We start from the raw sequence: 18015 nt of genomic DNA on the forward strand, positions 1-18015 counted from the left end.
GAGTTGGGCTTTGATGATCCTTGCGGGTCCCTTCCAACTCAGAATATTCTGTGATTCTGTGACTGCGAAGAGAATTGTGAGCCAAAGTATTACTAATATCTCTGCAAAGAAACCACTCAATGTGACAAAGGAAAACACATAAAAACTAAGAAGATGAAGCTAGAATCAACTAGATTAAAAAAAAACCCACAAACTTTAAAAAAAAAAGTTATGTGAAATTAGTTATGACAATCAACAGCTTGAAACAACTTCTAAATTTTCTCTCATGGAGGACATCGATCAGATACTACAGCCAATCTCATCTGCTGGAAAAACACAATTTGGCTAACACAGCTGACCTGAAGTTGCACTCAAGCCTTCATTAAGCCTTTCAGGAAGGCTCAGGGTAGTCTAAACCTCTAACCTATCTGCTTTAGTTCTCTTGGTGAATGAATTAGAAGGTTAAAGTTCCAAAAAGATGGTTATTGAGTCTTTGTATGCCCATCATAACCTTCAGGTTAAGAAGGCCAATTCCCATTTTTAAACCTTACTGACAAAAACCAAATATCCATATTACACTGAACTGTTGACAAAAATGACTTATTCTTAAATAAAAGTTTGATTTACTCAGACAGAAAAATATTTGGTAAATCACAAAACTCAGTAGTCCCTACAAGTACAGATAAACAAATGTCTAAAACAACTTTCATAGCTATTCACCTCTAATAACCTTCTTTAGTGCTGTTAATAAATAAAAGATAATTATACTTACTTACTTGAAGAGAAATATCAACATTCATTATAGCTTGTCATTCAAACAAGAAAAACCATACAATAAAAATTCACTTCAGATAATGGCTATTTTCCTATTTCTTATATTCTAATATCTACAATAATGAAGAGAATAGCTATGTTTTGTCTCTGAGTATCTTATGAAGAAGAGTGTCTACATTTATCTCCTTTTTATACAAGAAATACAGAAACAGAAATCTGGAGTGGTTTGATAACACTAAAGAGTAAATCAGAATTGAGCATTAAAACAACATCATCTGTTTCTAAAAGCTTTATTGTAATCCATCCTCAAAGCAGTCACACACAAGTTTGTGACTTCAAAATCGGATTCCTTTAAAGAAGAGAGGCTGTTTCCCTCTAGGTGGTAGAGAATCTGCAGGGTTGGACTTAATTTCATGGATCGGACATATTCTGTATGGTTTCAGAAATGCTGAATATATTTTTGAAGGGAGCCCAGATCTTGATGTTTCTAGGAGGTCTTATTCATCAATCCATTCTGACATTAATTGTATGAAAGTGAGGCTCCAATTCACCTCTGTATAAACACTGCCACTGATTATGGATCTTTAAAGTGTTTTCTAAGCATGAAACATGTCCTGCAACCCCTGCAACTCTTCTACATGATCAAATTATTTTGTATTTCTTATCAAGAAAAGAATCCAAGCAAATATTAGAGAAATGTTTCCCAATATATTGAGAATAGAAATTAGTGTTTAGTCCAATAAAATTTCAACTATACAAACCAGCAAATTAATTTCATATGCACATCTCTAAGTGCATAGGAGACATTTATGGGAGAACAGACTCTTTATTATATTGTCATAATGGAGTTTGAAAACTTTGTTAGCCTAAAAGAGTAAAATGAATTTTCAAACCTCATTATGAACAAGGAAATATTCTCTGTAAAATGCTTTTATACATTAATTACTGAAACAGTGTCTCTCATACCCATACCCACATACCATTCTGCCAAGAGAAAATCACTTACCCTGCATTACAATTTGCAAGACAGGGCTCTTCACCTAATGTATTTCACTAAGAAATTATTAAGTATCTTAGATACCTGTATGACACTTCATCCACATTCATTTTAACAGTGAAATACACCTTACATTTCCTTGCCTTCTTTGAGTATCTCAGCTCATACTGCATGCTTTCTTCTTACACATTACCCACCAGACGTTTAATACAAATACTGAATAAAATGGTTAATTAATAGTCTCACCAGGGTTGGCTTGAGGCACAGGCTAAGTAGGCAAGTTCCTAGATTGCAGGACCTAAAGCATCACCAAAGCTCCAAGCTAACGAGGCTATCACCAACAACTTCCCAATCAGGAAATGTCTGAACATCCAATGTCTGCAGCAGATTCCAGTGTTTCTCATATATAAATATTTCGCACAGTCACACAATTATCACTGCAACAGGTGCTGTTTCACCATCCCTGTAATATGACTGCAAAGTATTCTGATTTGAATATGAAGTTTAAAGGAATCTGCTGAGCACATGAAGAGATAAGGTAAAGACAGTGTTATTTCAAGTTGCAAGATGTGCTGATGAATCCAAACTCTGTCCTTGCCTAGATATGCCAAGTGCACCTAAGACCAGCCCTGAACCTATGCTATCAAGTTATTTTTATTTTAAAAGACTACACTTAAGGGACTGATCCAAAACCCACTGAAGCAAGTAGCCTTTTTACTAATATGCTTCAGTGACATTCTGGGTCTGGCCCTAATACTATGTTAATGTTAAAAACCAAAAGCAAATAATTAATGAAATTTATTGATTTGGAAGGGGTGGGGGGAGAAATCTAAGTTAAACCCATCTTTACACATAAAGTCAGCAACCTAGACATGTTAAATAATCACTGCACACGCAACTGATAAGTGCAGAAAACCAAGCAAACCCCAAGTTTGCAGCATTAGTCAAATACTAGTTACAAAGCCAGAGGAGCACTGCAAAGCCAAAAAGGAATCATACAGTCAAGGCAATGCTTAGAGTGCAGCAAATCATTATGAGGCAGCATAAAGCTCAGCAACTAGAAAAAACTCCAGGAAGAAAATAAATTGATAAGGCAGCATTTGTGCAGAAAAAATAGATATGGACCTTAATTATTACCTTCAGAGATAGGACTAGGAGTAGACGCAGGAAACTGGTATGTAGGAGAATAAGGATTGTCTTCTGTAGCAGAGAAAAGCAGTGGATTTTGAGACTATCCACAGTGAAGTGGAGGTTCTGCTTCATTCCCCAACTTCTATCACCATATGATTTTATTCCCTACTTTAATAACACTAGGGTAAATGGTATCATATTTTAAAAGAGATTAATGGATTAGCAAAGATTTAGTTATTTTATGCATCACACAAGAAGCTATACTGGGAATAAGTGAATTTCCAGGCAGTGTAACAGAAAACTAGAACCTGAATCGAGTTATTATTAGGGCACTATAGTACAGTTAACTCAAAGCAAAAGACAACAGACACTCTGACTAAACTTCTGGTACCTTCAGTTTTTTGCTGGATTTCAGGAAGTTCAGGAAATGTGTAGGTAGGGCAATAAGGGTTTTCTTCAGGATTGTCTAAGAAGAGGAACATGATTTGCAAAAAAGAACAGAGAGGATAGATTTTAAGGGGAAGAAGGGCGAGCCAGGAATACATTCAAGCTGACTACAGTCCCTCTCATGCTGATGGTCTAGCATGACACAACCTAGAATGCCTCTTTGTTCATTGCTGCCTTGCATGTCTGGGCCTTGGGAGAGATCCTGGAAGCCAAGGGAACTGAACTCATTCTCTTCCATCTGAGCATGGGCTTTAGCTGAACTAAAGAACCTCTGTTAGGAGCAGCAGGATTAGGAAATAGTTCAACTCCTCCTCATCCCATCCACTGAAGCACAGCATTTATCTATGCATAAAGCTCATTAGGACAGCACCTGCAACAGCAAATACAGCTCCAGTTTTGCATGCTCTGCATTTGGTTCCAGAAGCACAGATCTGAGCTGTGCCTGCCTGTGTGTCAGGCTGTTCAGACGGGTCAGCTTGCAAGTGCTACTGCAGCCATTTCTCACACAGAAAAATGTGAATGTATCAGCAGTCAGGCATAGAAGTGCCCCAAGGTGGGAATCCCCTGAGAGTTCACCACTCAAGTTTGTAAGTGCTCACCACAATTCTAGGTTTTCAAAGGAGAAAGATTAGGGTATTGAAAAAGCAGAATTCAGATTCTAAACTCACCAACAATTAATGGAAACCCTTCCACTGGCTTCAGTGAACTTCAAATCCTGCTTTGTTGCGCAGGTACTAAAGCTTAACAGCGTAAAAAGTTTCCTCTTATGCACAAAGAAGTTTCAGAGATAACCTACTGTATTTTAAAAGTGTGTAGATTGGGTTAACTAGTAAAACTGGAGTTCAGGGATCTATTTTCCCTAAGTATGGAATTATTATCAGCTTTTCTGATCTCAAATAGTATAGTTGATTTCATGAGGGCACTGCAGTTCACCTTTCAGAACAAGTCAGACCTTTCTTTGGACTTCAGAGTTCTCCTACCTTTGACTTCAAAGATTTCAAATACATTGGTTGAGTTCTGTGGTGCAGAGCACACACTAACTAACATTAAATGCTTTTATTTAACATCCAGTAAAATTCTTCATATGGATGAAACAAAATGTCATCAATGTGATGTTTTAAAGTAAATAAAAAACATCTGTGCTACAGTACCTCTATTTAGCTTGTGGATCTGTTTGAACATCGTCTTGTACCAGTCCTTCGATCTGTCTGTATTCTGTTGGAAAAATAAATATACATTGAAATAATCAACAGTGACTCTACCAGCCTTTCAAAGTTATCACAAATCTTCCAGCAATGAAAAAAAATTACACTCTATGTGAAAACTGCATCATATGAATATCCTGAAATATTAATTATTACACTCAGATATATCATCTCATGTGACACTTCATTCAAATAAGTAATAATGTAAGAGCTTTGCAGAGGCAGGTTGTATGAAATGTTTTGTATATTAATCTGGTTTGACATCCAAACTTAAAAACAACTTCCCTGTTTTTAAGTATTCAGTGGACAGTTAGAAACATTGAGCGTTTAAGTAATTCCAGAAACTACTTGTAAGAGTAGGTTAATAATTCTTTTCATAATTTCCCCTGAATACTGAATGAATGTAATCACATATAAAGGAGGTATCTGCCTCTAAGATGGCTACAATGAGACAAAACTCTTCTTCAGCTGCTAGATGGGAAGGAAACAGAGGAGCAGAAAACATTATTATCATATATTATAAGAAACACTAATTTTTAATTTTCTTTTCCCTGAAGGAGCTGAAACAGGTCATAGATAGCAAATGGAATAATTAATCATAAATTATATTGGAATTAGAATTCTATCTTCCCTTAAATCTCTGTAGCTTTAGTGAGTTCCCTAAGTCCTAAGGTAAGCAGAATGTAGCCCAGGCTTTGTGTACCAGCCACATGCTCAGTGTTTTACCCTCAGTGGAATTCCAATGTCATCAACAGATGTATCAGCCATGTAGGGAGGGCTCCTGACAGTGCTTCTCTTCTCCTCCACTGCCCTCTTCTCACTTGGCGCAGCCTCCTGAGCCGGCTTGTCCCGCAGAAGTGCTGAATCAACTCTGTCAGAAACTAATCTGTCTGGCACTGAATCTGGAAATGACAATGGGGGATTTTTATCTCATCCCAGCATTTCACAACATCACCATATTGGGTTCTTTTAAGGCAAAAATTCTAGCAAGTAGTTGATGAGACAGACTGTCATTGCTGGTTGTGATTAGCAGCTACACTGAAGGAAATCTCCCAAGAAAATGCCCAATGCCAGCAAAAGCAGGCGAGCATCTCTCAGGCAGTTACCATCACACATCTCATGACAGTCTCAGCTGTCATATAAGACAGTAATTTTGGTTTCAACAATTGTTTCTTTTGACTAATTAACAACTCTACAATGTCCGTCTTCATCAAAAAGCACCTGTAATACAGTCTCCTGTACATCTTTTTCTGCCAATTTCAACCTAAATGTGGTAGTGGTGCACCACTTTTTAACAGATTGCATTCACCTCTCTGACAGCCCTGTTTGTTGCAGACAGTATATGATGTTTCCAATTAATTTCCATGCCCTAATCAGAGTGTGTAAACAACAAATGTTGTTTAAGCATACATATGACATGATTGCACAGGAGTCTGCATAAAGATGGAGGGAAATAACTAATTTCTTCAGATTGCCTTGCTTCCAAATTGGAATTCCTTGACACTGCCCAACTGACACCCAGAGGTAGCAGCAGGCATCACCAAGGGACTTCAGATTGTTCTGAAGCTCTGCAGAGCTGCAGCATAGAAGGATTTTTTTTCTATGTGGATTTCCTGCAGAGGAAACACCTGCAATTTCAGTCTGCCTCATCAAGACTTTTGCAAATCCTATAATTTTTACATCACTGCATGCACTGAAGAGAGAAAGATATGTTTATTCACATGCACATCACCATCCTGCCCAAAGCCATTAAATGTGTAGAAATCTGATAGGGGCAGACAGTGGAGGAAAGGCTCGTGCATAGCAATGCATTGATCTGTTGGTACCATGAGCAAACACAACTCTGCCCTGCAAAACCCAGAACTAAAGAATTCGTGTTTAAAACCTTGGTAAATTTTATGACTTAGGACAAACAGATGAGTAATTTAGGTGTTTGGTATATTTCTTTGCAGCTCCTGGGCAGTGTGTTTGCTGAAGGCACCCCACAAGCTATCAAAGCAGCAGCTTTGCTCCAGCAGAGGCAGCAGCTGAGGGGTAGCAGACCTTTCACATCATACCTGCCAGGCTACTAAGCCTTTTTTGCTGTTCTGTGGTAAAGGAAGAAACAAAACAAAAAGAAATACAGGACAAATGTGTGAGACATAAACAGCAAGTGCTCTGGTGCTGCATTTCTGACAGGCAAGAAATACACTGTAGAATGATAGCAGGTGCTGGAGAAAATCTGTTTTCAAATACCCTGCCAAAGTGACAGCCCATGGTCCCTTCTCCACACAGCAGTCTCGTGGGATAACATAAATCTCATGATGCAGTGACCAATACATTTGCAAAGAGCGTTTATATTTAAATTTTCTTTTTTTTTATAAAATAAGAATAAACATCAGAATATTTAAAGAAAAAAACATTGGACAGCAGATGATTTGAAAACCAGCAAAAATTCACAGAGTCAAGCAACTTGATAACTAACTCTGTTACCATTATCATAAAGTACATTTTGAAATAATACTGCTGTAGCATTTCAAAGGGATATAGGAAAGGATAAAGTCATTGTTGGTGCTTCCTGGGTCTCATCACATATTAGTGAGCCACAGATTCAATGACTTGTGCACAGCCAGAGCTTGAAAGCTTTGGTTCTTGAAACAGTCCCCTTGGTTAGAGGCTTTTCATTAACCAGTTCCTAGAATGGAGTATCTGTGGTATCTCTCAGCAGGTTTCACCACCCTAAAGTTAGTGCTTCCTAAAAGGATTTCCAAATGACTTACCCAAATCACAGGGGAATAAAGAATGCTTAGCACTCTGTTCTCTGCTGTTTTTTTATTCACTAGCAATTAACTATTTTCTTTAAAGCATGAAAGCCATTTGAAGAGAATAAAATATTTTACTGACATAAAAAGCACAAACAGTTTTGAAAGCTCATATTGTTAGAGCACAGATTAAAAAACTTCAATACATTAAACACATCTGTTATATATTTATGATAAACCATGCCATGCAATGCCTGAACAGGAAATAACTGTGCTTTGGGGTGGCATAGAACACTTGCCAAGCAAGTTTGCCATAGTAACAAACCTCCAAGTGAGTGCTGTTTTCTAGAGGAATCCACCTTCACCACATATTTGTACTAAGAGTATCATCTCAGCAAGGAAGACTGGTATTTCTCCTCGGTGTAGCTCCCTCACCAATACCTCTGAACTTGGATCTTTAGCCCCCAGCCCTCTATTCTGGTGACCACTGATGGCAAGCTGCTCCTACACATCATGTTCACCCAATTGCTGCCCACATAGGAAAAAAAACCCTACATGCACTGGGTAAAAGCAAAGGTCAGCACTCTGAGCCTTTGAAAAGGTAAGCCACAGGAATAGTGGCTAGATTCCTGGAGTTTCCCAAGTCCAGTAGAAATCAAAGCAAACTGGACTGTATCTCTGTGGCCTGTTACAAGCTACGGTCTTTAGTGCTGCACAACGAAATGGGAAGCTGTAGTAATGCCAGCCATCAGGAGAACTAAAACAGAGGAGCAAAGTTTCCCTCCAAATACAGAGGTAAAGAGATAGAACTATCTATTCAGCTTGTGTGAGAAAGGTGTTGATTCCTGGGAGTTCTCAAACAAGGCTGTTTTGCTCATTTGCAAATCCAGAGCTCAAGGATTACTGCAATATGAGTTTGAGTTGATCCAGTTACAGGCAGAGGAAAAAATTGCCAAGATCAAACTTGTGGGCAAGTAGATTATTTACTATTGAGTAAATTCTGCTACAAATTCACAGGTCAAATCTCTCCCACAGTAATAGAAAATACAGCTGCCTTTACACTGCAGTAGCTGAGAAGTAGCATGTCACCTTTTCAAGCTACCACAAGCTACCTTGTTTCTACAATGAGATATACAGGAGCATATAACCCTTTCCACCATGACAAGACACCTGACAGCTGTTACCTTGCAATAGCTTATTCATATGTCCACAGCCCAGTTAGAAACCTCTCCCCAGCCTCAAAGATCTTCTGATCCACAGGTTTTAATTAGAAAAAACATATCACTCTCACTTGCCTGTTTTATGTTCCAGTCACTAAGACTATTTTGAGGCAACTTTGTTAGTTCTTAGTAATCTGGACCCAATTATCAACAGCACACACATTCTCCAGCTCCTTGTAGCATAACAGTTTGCTCATTTTGAGCCAAAATTATCTATATGCAAGTCTCCTTACCTCGATTGTGCTGCAACAGGACAATAGTGGGATTGACGATTGTGGTAGAAGGATAGGCAGAGGCAGACTTGCTGATGGAAGTGATGGAGGTTGGATAGTCAGTGCCAGGCTGGGGCACTTCATTTAGCACAGGACCTGGGTCCTGGAAAGAAGAGCAACACATGATTAGCAGCATGCCAGTGGTGCTACACTGGGAAAATCCATGAAAAACCCCAACATTTTAGGCTGAACAAGAAGCATAATCACAGCAAATTTTAGTAAAAAAGGCATAAGCATAAGTATTACCCTGCTCCTTGAACACATCCTGCTCATTGTTAATGAAATTAGTTTGCTAAGGCAGTACTACAGTTATTTGGTGTTGGGTTTCACAACTCCAACCCCAAAAGAGGGCACTAAGTTTATCTAGCAGACACTTTGGAGCAAACACAAGGTGTCAGAAATGAGCAAATCTAGTTTGGGGAGGGGGGAAGATGCAGACATCTTTCCCCTGATACACCCACACACAAACATTTGTTCCAAGAGTATTCCTTTCATAGGAAGTCAGACATGCAAAACTCATGCAATTCTGGAATGAAACAGTATTGCTGCAGCCGGTTTGGTAAGAAAAGTCTAAGGAATTAAGTTAGCACTGTCACTCAGGAGACAATGTGATACCTACCTGATTAAAGTAATGACATAAAAAGGCCCCAAAACTGACAGAGGGTAACAAGTAGGACTCTAGTAAGGAAGATGGATTTGCTGCTGGAGAACAGATAGCAAGTTGCTCTTGCTCTCCTAAAGCATCCAGCTCCATTATTTGCTTATTTCAAACCCACCTATGATATCACCACTGCTCAGGCCGCTCTGTAGAAATACAGGCTGTGTCTGCAGGGAGACTTTGAAACCTAGCTCACCTTTGAAAAGCCTCAGTCCATGGATATTGGACTTCTGGTGGTGGTAAGGTGGCTAAGATAAAGAAGGGATGATGACTAAAGACTGTGTGTGCATCAGCTTACACTGAGATTTTTCAAAGCCTCTTAAGGAATTTGGACACATAATTACCCTTAATGGGGACTGAGCATCCAAACAAAGAGAATATGGGACAACAAACCAAATTCCTGCATTCCTGCTGCTCCACTGTTGGACTCAAATGCTGCAAGCCACTGATCTGTAAAATCAACTGAGCATTCAAGGGTATTTTCATCATTATTGAAAAAATCCCTGAATATGCCCAGAATATTGCTCCAGAAATATTCCTGCTTCCAGCTTTTCTGGCTAAATGCAACTGCAAGTCAGTGCTCTTCATTCACACCAGCATCAGATGAAAGGACTTGCAGCACCAGGCAGGGGACTGAAGAGGGGCCAAAGTGAGGCCTGGCACCAGAGCTCAAAGATAAATCATAGTGACAACTGGCCAAAATCAGAGCAAGCACCTACAGCCTCTCCAGCCTGGAGGGAAAATGGGGAAGAACAATCTTATTCTGTTGGATAAAGGTGATCTTGCTTCAAGCAGCAGCTGGTCAGGCCATAGACACTTCATGGGGACAGAAAATAACCAATGGTCTTCAGGAACAGATGTCCCCTAGAGAGAGACCAGCTCCACTTTGCTGACTGCAATAATATTCCAAACAATGCAATTAGCAATAAGGAGGAAGAGTCAGGGAAAAGTGTGAGAAGTGGCTTTGAGCTTCACTTTGATAACTAAACTACAAATAAGAATCCCTCAAAGAAGAGGGATGCTGGATCAGGACAGGCTCAGCAGCCCCAGTGAAGTCACCAAAGAGGGTGAACAAAGACCAAAGACCATTTAAATCATTGTGGAAAACAGCTCGGTGACTACATGCCTGAAGTGAGCATGTCCAAAAATGTTTAAGCTCTCATCTCAAGAAAGTCAGGTACAGCAAAATTTCCACTGCTCCTCTAAGATTTGGATGCCTCCTGATTGTTTTTTTTCTGGAATCTGCAGATAGACTCCATTAAAAAAAAAACAACCACAAAACACTCAAAAAAACTCCTACAAAACACAAACAAACAAAGAACACCAAACAAACAAAAACCAAAACACCAAATCCAAACTTTCATTCATTGCTCTCTGCAATAAAAACCCTACCAATTTTAATAAAAATAGAAAGGCCAATGCTGAGAACTTTTGAAAATATCATCCTTGGTTGTTTTTTACTTTTCCCCAGCCCACATGCCTGTTTGCTAGATCCCTATAGAGTCAAAGGGCAGAGCAAGCATCATCATGAGAGAATGCATTTTCTTCTGAACTTCTACCTTGTCCCCACAAGCAAGCATAAGAAAAAGGTGGCCGTAAGACTTTCAGCACAAGGAGCTACTTTTTGCCTCCTCTGAAATTTTAACTGAGAGACGCTTTTCCTCCTTGTCCTCGAGGACTTTTTAAAAAGGTGATGAGCTTAACGAGAAACAAAATCTAACTCAAGAAGAACACAATAAAGTCCAAGTTCAAACTCTTGTGGACCTAATTATTAAAATTTTCAAAGACAAGCAATTGCAAAATGAAGAAATACTCTCTGCCTAATCTATTGCATAGCACCTCCATGCTTGGAGGACTCTTAGTACAGTAACTGATCTTATAACCTGTAGGTCATTGGATACTGGCAGCAATCTTACACTGATTTTATCAGGGATTTGTGTGGAAACCATATGGTCTTGTGGCTCCAAGTGGAACAGAAAGCCAGCCCTAACCTTTAACTGGCCTGCTGTTGCTGCTTTAAATGTTATTCAAACACAATTAAGGATGCTATAAAAAGAGCCTGAAAAGATCAGTTAGTTGCAGCTATTCAGTTTATGCAGAATTCATTACTCTGAGCAAATCCTGTGAAGATTCTTAAGGTGTACATCACCCAGCAGAACGGGCACAAAGGGAGACAGTCAAATGTTGCAAGAAGTCAAAACAAAGTTCAAAACTGCACAAGGCAGGCAAACTGCATGCACTAGCACAGGACGCAAACACGGTTTCAGTTGTCATGCTGCTGGCAGGGAGTGAGTCATCACTCCTCCCTCAAGTTTAGTATTGCAAGGAGAAAGTAATTTTAATCCAGGAATACAAATTTAGGAAAAGGGCGAGGAGGGTACTTGGCAAGCTTACTGTATGTGAGATGACTCCAGTGATTTCAGGCTTCAAGCCCCTGTGCAAAGCCCCCGTGACTGGAGGGACAAGTGAAGGTGGTGACGAGAAGAATGGCAGTTTCGGGTAAACAGAGGGTAATGTGCCAGATGTGGAGGGTGCTTGGTTATGGTGGGAGCCCCTCTGGAGATGTGGGGGAATGAAATCGTCTAGAGTTGGAAAAGTCAAGGGTGAGCCAGGAGGAACAATCTCAGGGAATACGGAGCCTTGCCCGAAAGGAACCAGAGGCGGTGGTGGAGTGCTGGAGCTGCCTTCTTGTTGTCTGTCTGGATTAACCTGAAGGAGGGGGACTACTATAACTCCAGGCTGAGCTGAGGTGGTGGCAGTGGCATCCTGTTGGAAACAAGGCGTTGTTATGCACTGGGGGAGATTGTTACTTTAGTCTAATGCAGCCATATTGTGTCATGCAAGGAATGTACTCAAAATGATACAAAGATCGTCTTCCCCTAAGGAGACATACTTCTTCAGGCTTGCAGCCCTGGCCTCTATGAACACAATGTTTTTTTGCAAAAATATTTATTTCCCCTCATCACCCCTCTTCTCCAGTTCTTTGTAGTGAGGCTAAAATCAAACAAAGAACAGCTCAGCATTCACCATCACTTGAGAAGCTCTAACCATTATACATTACAGAGCTTGTTTCTTTTACATGTCCCTACAATAGAAAGATCCTCGCCAGTCCAACCCAACTCCCTGCAAACACCACACACAGACACACAGACACACAGATCAACATTGAGGGGGACACATATGGGGTGTTAAATATTATCAAGTAAAAGACCACAAGACTCAGGGCAGCACAACAAGTGCTGAGAAATTAAGGTAGGAGGGGAATAAAGCATTAAGGGAACATTGTAACGAATTAAAGAACTGTTCGCTCAGCTGAAAGAAAACAAGGTTATGGAGAAAACATGTACCATGCTGCGTCCCATTGCCTTGTATGGTGGCTGTCGCTGCTGAGTAAGGTAAGGCTCTTTTCTCATCCTGTCCTCTGTGGCAGCTGTGCTCTGGGGCTCTAGCACTCTGTCCCTCACAGCTTGCGGAGGTGACGGCTGAGTCCGGGAGGGCTGGCCTGCACCATAACTAACTGCGTCTTTGCTGAGGACAATGTAAAAGTACGGCCTGGGAGGAATAGGAGGAGGAGGAGCAGCAGGAAGAGACTTTTCAGTGTCTGTTACAGAGGGAACAATGTTGGTGGCTGGTGCCTGAGTGAGCTCAGCGCCCAAACTGGTGCTGGCTGCTGGGTCATGTGTGCTGCCAGTGGAATTTTGAGATGCGCCTGAGCAAGTGCTGTTAGATAAACAAGCTACATATAGTTTGCTGACCTTTTTATCTGCCTTCGTCTCATGACTGGAATTCATTCCAGCCTTACTACTGGGATCTGCCCTGACAGGGTTGAGTTGTATGGATGATGCACCTGATGAGGAGTGACTTTCCAAGAGTGGCTGCCCAGCATGCACCTCATCTTTGGGGCCTGAAGAGGGAGAACGCCCTGCTGGTAAGCCTTGCTTCCCACTGGGGACAGCCCCGTAGGGGGTAGGTGATGACAAATAACAGCGTGCACTGGTGTTTGGTGATGCACGCTGTGAGTAAGGCTTGGGTGCATTCAGGTACACACAGTCCATGATGGGCACTGGCAACAGGTTGGTCGCTTTAGTGTCAGTGCGAGGACGCCATGCAAAGCTTTCCTCTTTGGGAAGAGGAGGACGGGGAGGAGCCTGATCAGGCAGAGTCAAGAAGGTAGGAAGGAGAGAGGAAGCAGCATCAAATGAAAGGAAAAAGGAAGGAAAAAAATTAAATTCTCAGAACGAATTTGATCATTAGACTTGGGTTAAGCAGGTTTTAATACAGCAAGAATAAAAAGCAAATACAGTATCTGAAGGCCACTCACTCACATCCATCGTCCCACACATTCTTTCTCAGCACAGCTCACTGCAGCACACAAACTCAACCCAGCCCTCAAGTCCCTGCCTACGTGTTTCTCTCTCTGCTCTCAATAATTCTCACTACTGTGTTGTTTCAAGAGGCCTGCACAGCTACACTCACTGTGCCCCGGGAAAGCCTCAGTCAAGATTTAACATCATGGCTAACTAAATTCAGTTTCATGCTTGCATAACTAAACACTTCCCAGCACTGGGGACATTTGAACTGCAAAGCCAAATTCAGAGTTCTAGGCCATCTCTGCATGTTAAGTGCACTGCTGAAAAGTGAATATTGCCAATGCTAATGAAAGCAGACATCAAGTGAGTGCTGTAGCCTACTGTAGCTGGCTAAATAAAAAGTGAGCACTTCCTCATTCTAAAGGCCAGCTCTTCAATTCTCTTTAGGATTTTTCCATCCTGAAAAAACTTTCAGGAAGACCAGAAAAATTACAGTTTTTTGAGGAACTGAGATCATCAGAATTTGCCTCCAGAATCAAGATCACCAAGAGAGAAATCCTGCTTCTAGTAAATAATAAGAAAAGCTTTACTGGTTTTGGTACTTGCCAACATATAGCTTGCTAACTCCAAATCATCTGCCTACTGCATCTCCAATTACAGTGAATTTTTTCTGAAAGCCAAACTGTTTTGAGATAAAATAACAATACAGAGGTTTCATTTTATTTATTACTTTTTTGCTAGTAGCTGAAAACAAAGATCTATGGAAAGAAGAGAATACCCACCTGGTGAACAACAGCTCCCTGGATTTTTGCAAATTAACCCTTTGGAGACTGTAAAAGTAGGTTTTACAAACACCCCGTTGTCATACCTTTATGGGCAAAGGCTGCCTAAACCACTGCTAAAAATGTCAAAACCAGAGAATGAAGATGCCTTAACAGCTTGCAACATTTAAATCTGGAAAGAGACATCCTTAAAAGTCATCCATATATGACAAGTTGTGGCAAGTACCTATTCTTGTTATATGGATATAGATGTAGAAAAGTGTCATAAAATTACAGGTGCTGTTCCAAAATCTGCTGTCCTCATGTTGCCCCTCTGCCCCTCCCACCCTTTTTCTGAAGCATAAGGGAGTGAAGAAGTGGGTTGTTTAGTGCTGTTCTAAAGGGCTTCTGCCTCTGAATAGGTTCACTCCTTTTGGAACTTCTTCCATTTCAGCTCAGTTTGTACAGTAGCTCTTGAGACTCCTGCGACAAGTATTATGTGCACCAGTGCTCCCTCTGTTCATCAACAAGACCAGGGAAGGGCTACAGGACAGCTCTAAGTATTGAGCAGAAATGGGTCTCTCTTTAGGGTGCTGCTCCTTCCCACACCTTCATTGGAGCTGTTCCTTCTCCCACTTTCACTTACACTACCTGGTCTGTAGCATTGCTAAAGGGACCTTGATGATGGGGAGCAGTCACACTGATAGGGGACTGGGCTTTAAAGGGACTCTGTTTCACACAAGAATCCAGTTTCTAACGAAGGGGTTCCTTACCAGCTTCCAGACTGCTTCTGAGCACCCCCCCAAAAAAAAAAATAAAAAGGACAGCATTGCACTTCTCTTAGCAGACTGACTTCAACAATTTACCTTCACATACAAATAACCTTTCCCTTGTCGGCTTCTGTCAGTTATAGTGTAAAAACTGAAAGGCATTTCCCCAATATTTTATTTTTAATGTAGGGTGCAACTCTGATTTCAGCCTGCAGCAATTTCTAGGAAAAAAACCAGCATAAAATACAAAATAATTACAGATGGTTACTTCACCTTTTTTCTTGCAAATAGCATTGTCCTCCTCCTTCATCCACTGAGGAAACACTGTGGTGTGCCTGAATACATGAGCTCCACAACACTTTGCTGACATCGGTGCTGCCCCCATTTTAAAGGCAGAAAAAGCTGAGGCACAGCAACTTACCCATCTGCAGTCAAGTTTGGAGTTCAGCCCAGGACTCCTGATCATGAATTCAGTGCTTGAACCCAGATGATCACCTCAGGGTCACAGAAGAAAGGCTTACCTGTGGCTTGCTCTCTGAAGAGAGGTTTGGACGCACACTCCTATAACCCTTGGCAGCCAGAGAAGATGGCTGGGCATCCCCATTGGCATCAGTGTTAGACGACGACCTCCAATCATCTGCGAGGGGAAAGAAAACTCAGATCACAGATTCCCTCCAGTTGCAGGATAAGTGAAAGGAGGGGACTCTTTTCTTCCTTCCCTTCCCCCCCCTTTCTTTTTTCCCCCCAGGCAACAAGAAATAATTCCAATAAGCAACGGAAGTAACAACAGAAGCAGCCAATGTTTATACCTGTTTCTGAGTTTTCTGGCTCCAGACCTAAGTGTTTCACAGAAAGGAGGGACAGAGGAGGTGGGGGTGGAGGATAGGCATAGAGGAAAAGAAAAGGGGAAAAAATAAACCATTACATTTCCAGAAAACATGTACCAATTGAAGTCAAGAGTCAAGCTACTTCATTTCACACATAAAATGCTTTCTGACAGGGCTGTGTAATTACCATAGAGACCAGCCCTAAACATGATGTCCTCCTTGTTTCTGACCTTTGTAAACACAAGGCAATTCATTCAGAGCAATGAAGAAACAATTGTTCATTGACATTCTTACTTCAGAGGCAAAAAGGCTGCCCAGCTAGCTACTTTCTAAAGTTGCAGCTTGACATCCAGACACCACAAATTACTGGAAATGTAGGGACCCTGTATTCAGATTATGAAGACATAGCTATCCTTAACAATATCACTATATGTGATTGAGATAAAGGATTACCAACAAATAGATCAAGTTTTGCAGACTAAGTGCATGAAGGGTGTAATAAGATACATCATCACTTTACAAGCCTGTCCCTGCAGCTACATGCAGTGGTCTCATCAAATATTTACCTGCTTCTCACTGGGGTCCTCCCCACCCTATACCCATTTTGTTGTTTAAGTTATATGCACAAAGCTCTTCCACCTCCAAAGTACATTTCATAAAGCAATTGAGAGAGTCAGCAAAAGAAGTATTAATGAACTGATTTCCATAGTAATGGACCCATTGCCATTCAAGCTGTTGGAAATTTATGAAGCCATCAACAGAAAGGAGAGAGGCAACAGCAGGGGGTAGGAGTGAAGAAAGAGAGAAAGGCAAGCATAAAAAGAGGGTAGGTCATGGGTGGAGCAGAACAGGAGAAGACAGAGCAGAAAGTGGCACATTAGGGCTGGAATTAATGGAATTGCCCTTTCTCCAACAATACAGTCAGAAACAATGTATGCTTTGTTTACAGGAGCACGTTTTACCCCCTCCTCTTTAACGGCATCTTGCCTTTGGGAGTTCATCCTCTTTGCCAGACCCACGACACTGGCCAGGTTTGCTATGCTGTGCCTGTCTCCCACAATTAAGTAATTACACATCTGCTATTGAAAGGCAGCAGAGCTCTGTGGCAACACTGTCCAGCGGGGGGACGCTTTGCCTGCTTCCCTGACAACCCAGCTGAATGCTGCAGGGGCAGCAGCACTGCTCAGCTTCCTTCTGTTCCACCTCATGCCTGGGGTAAAAAGAGATGACACAGGCTGCCCTGGGAGCAGTGAGGGTGGGAGGGGAAGAAAGAAAAGAACTGAGAGTTTTTGGTGCTCCTGACAAACTTTAGTCAATGACTGGGCAGTCATGAAACCAGCACTAGGAGTCAGTCTCTCCACTGGTCTGGTCCTTGCAAGAGGTTTCCAACTATGCTATGGAATTCTGGGCTTTAAAGCATAATTATAAAGTAAGCCCAAGATCCTGGACTGACCTGTCTTGAGGTTACTGTGAGTAACAGATGTCAGTTAACCTTCCACCACTTACTTTCAGGTTGCTCAGCATCCTGAGGAGATGGTGAAGTGACATTCCGATTCCCTTCATAGGATGGGGTTGCCCGGAGAGTTACAGCTCCTTTTCCACTGCAGACTTTTGTGGGATCCATTTCTACAGAAAATGCACATGCACAGAAGAAACACATAGAAAGGGATGATGCAAAGCTATCAGGAGCCATCAGAGTGCTAGAGTAATTTTAGCATGGCTGCCTCCAGGTGAATCAATCTAGTAATGTTTGTGCAGATGAAGATTAGCTCTGTATTTAAAGCATTGAGAAATCAAAGCAGTTTTATAGTCATGTAATTGATGAATGCAGCAGTTAAGTTCTGAGTTGGTGCAACAGAGCTAAGAGGGAGGGGGGGAAAAAAGGAGTGTTTGAACCAAAGGTCACAGGGCCATTTTCTATAT

At 41.2% G+C, this 18015-nt stretch overlaps 2 protein-coding genes across 45 annotated transcripts in view; both read right to left on the bottom strand.

The window, feature by feature from the left end:
• The window catches only part of SORBS1 (sorbin and SH3 domain containing 1), a 157649-nt gene that overhangs the window by 39585 nt on the left and 100049 nt on the right, over positions 1-18015 (bottom strand). For 30 of the 44 annotated variants that reach the window (XM_077183167.1, XM_077183170.1, XM_077183169.1 and 27 more), the window contains 10 exons: positions 17599-17718; positions 16075-16101; positions 15787-15902; positions 11819-12190; positions 8728-8869; positions 6591-6620; positions 5260-5435; positions 4480-4543; positions 3273-3347; positions 2888-2950 (listed from right to left, as the gene is read on the bottom strand). In XM_077183167.1, the coding sequence (XP_077039282.1) occupies positions 2888-2950; positions 3273-3347; positions 4480-4543; positions 5260-5435; positions 6591-6620; positions 8728-8869; positions 11819-12190; positions 15787-15902; positions 16075-16101; positions 17599-17718 (1185 nt within the window). The remainder of the gene's footprint in view (positions 1-2887; positions 2951-3272; positions 3348-4479; positions 4544-5259; positions 5436-6590; positions 6621-8727; positions 8870-11818; positions 12191-15786; positions 15903-16074; positions 16102-17598; positions 17719-18015) is intronic. The other 14 variants (XM_077183189.1, XM_077183201.1, XM_077183202.1 and 11 more) reach the window with 8 other exon arrangements.
• Positions 12199-13755, bottom strand: LOC143694807 (uncharacterized). Its single transcript, XM_077183554.1, has 2 exons — positions 13746-13755; positions 12199-13655 (listed from the first exon to the last, which is right to left on the bottom strand). Exons 1-2 carry the CDS (start codon positions 13753-13755, stop codon positions 12733-12735), a joined length of 933 nt encoding a protein of 310 aa, XP_077039669.1. The 3' UTR covers positions 12199-12732.

This window comes from Agelaius phoeniceus, chromosome 9, assembly GCF_051311805.1.
Source record: "Agelaius phoeniceus isolate bAgePho1 chromosome 9, bAgePho1.hap1, whole genome shotgun sequence".
Taxonomy (NCBI): Eukaryota; Metazoa; Chordata; class Aves; order Passeriformes; family Icteridae; genus Agelaius; species Agelaius phoeniceus.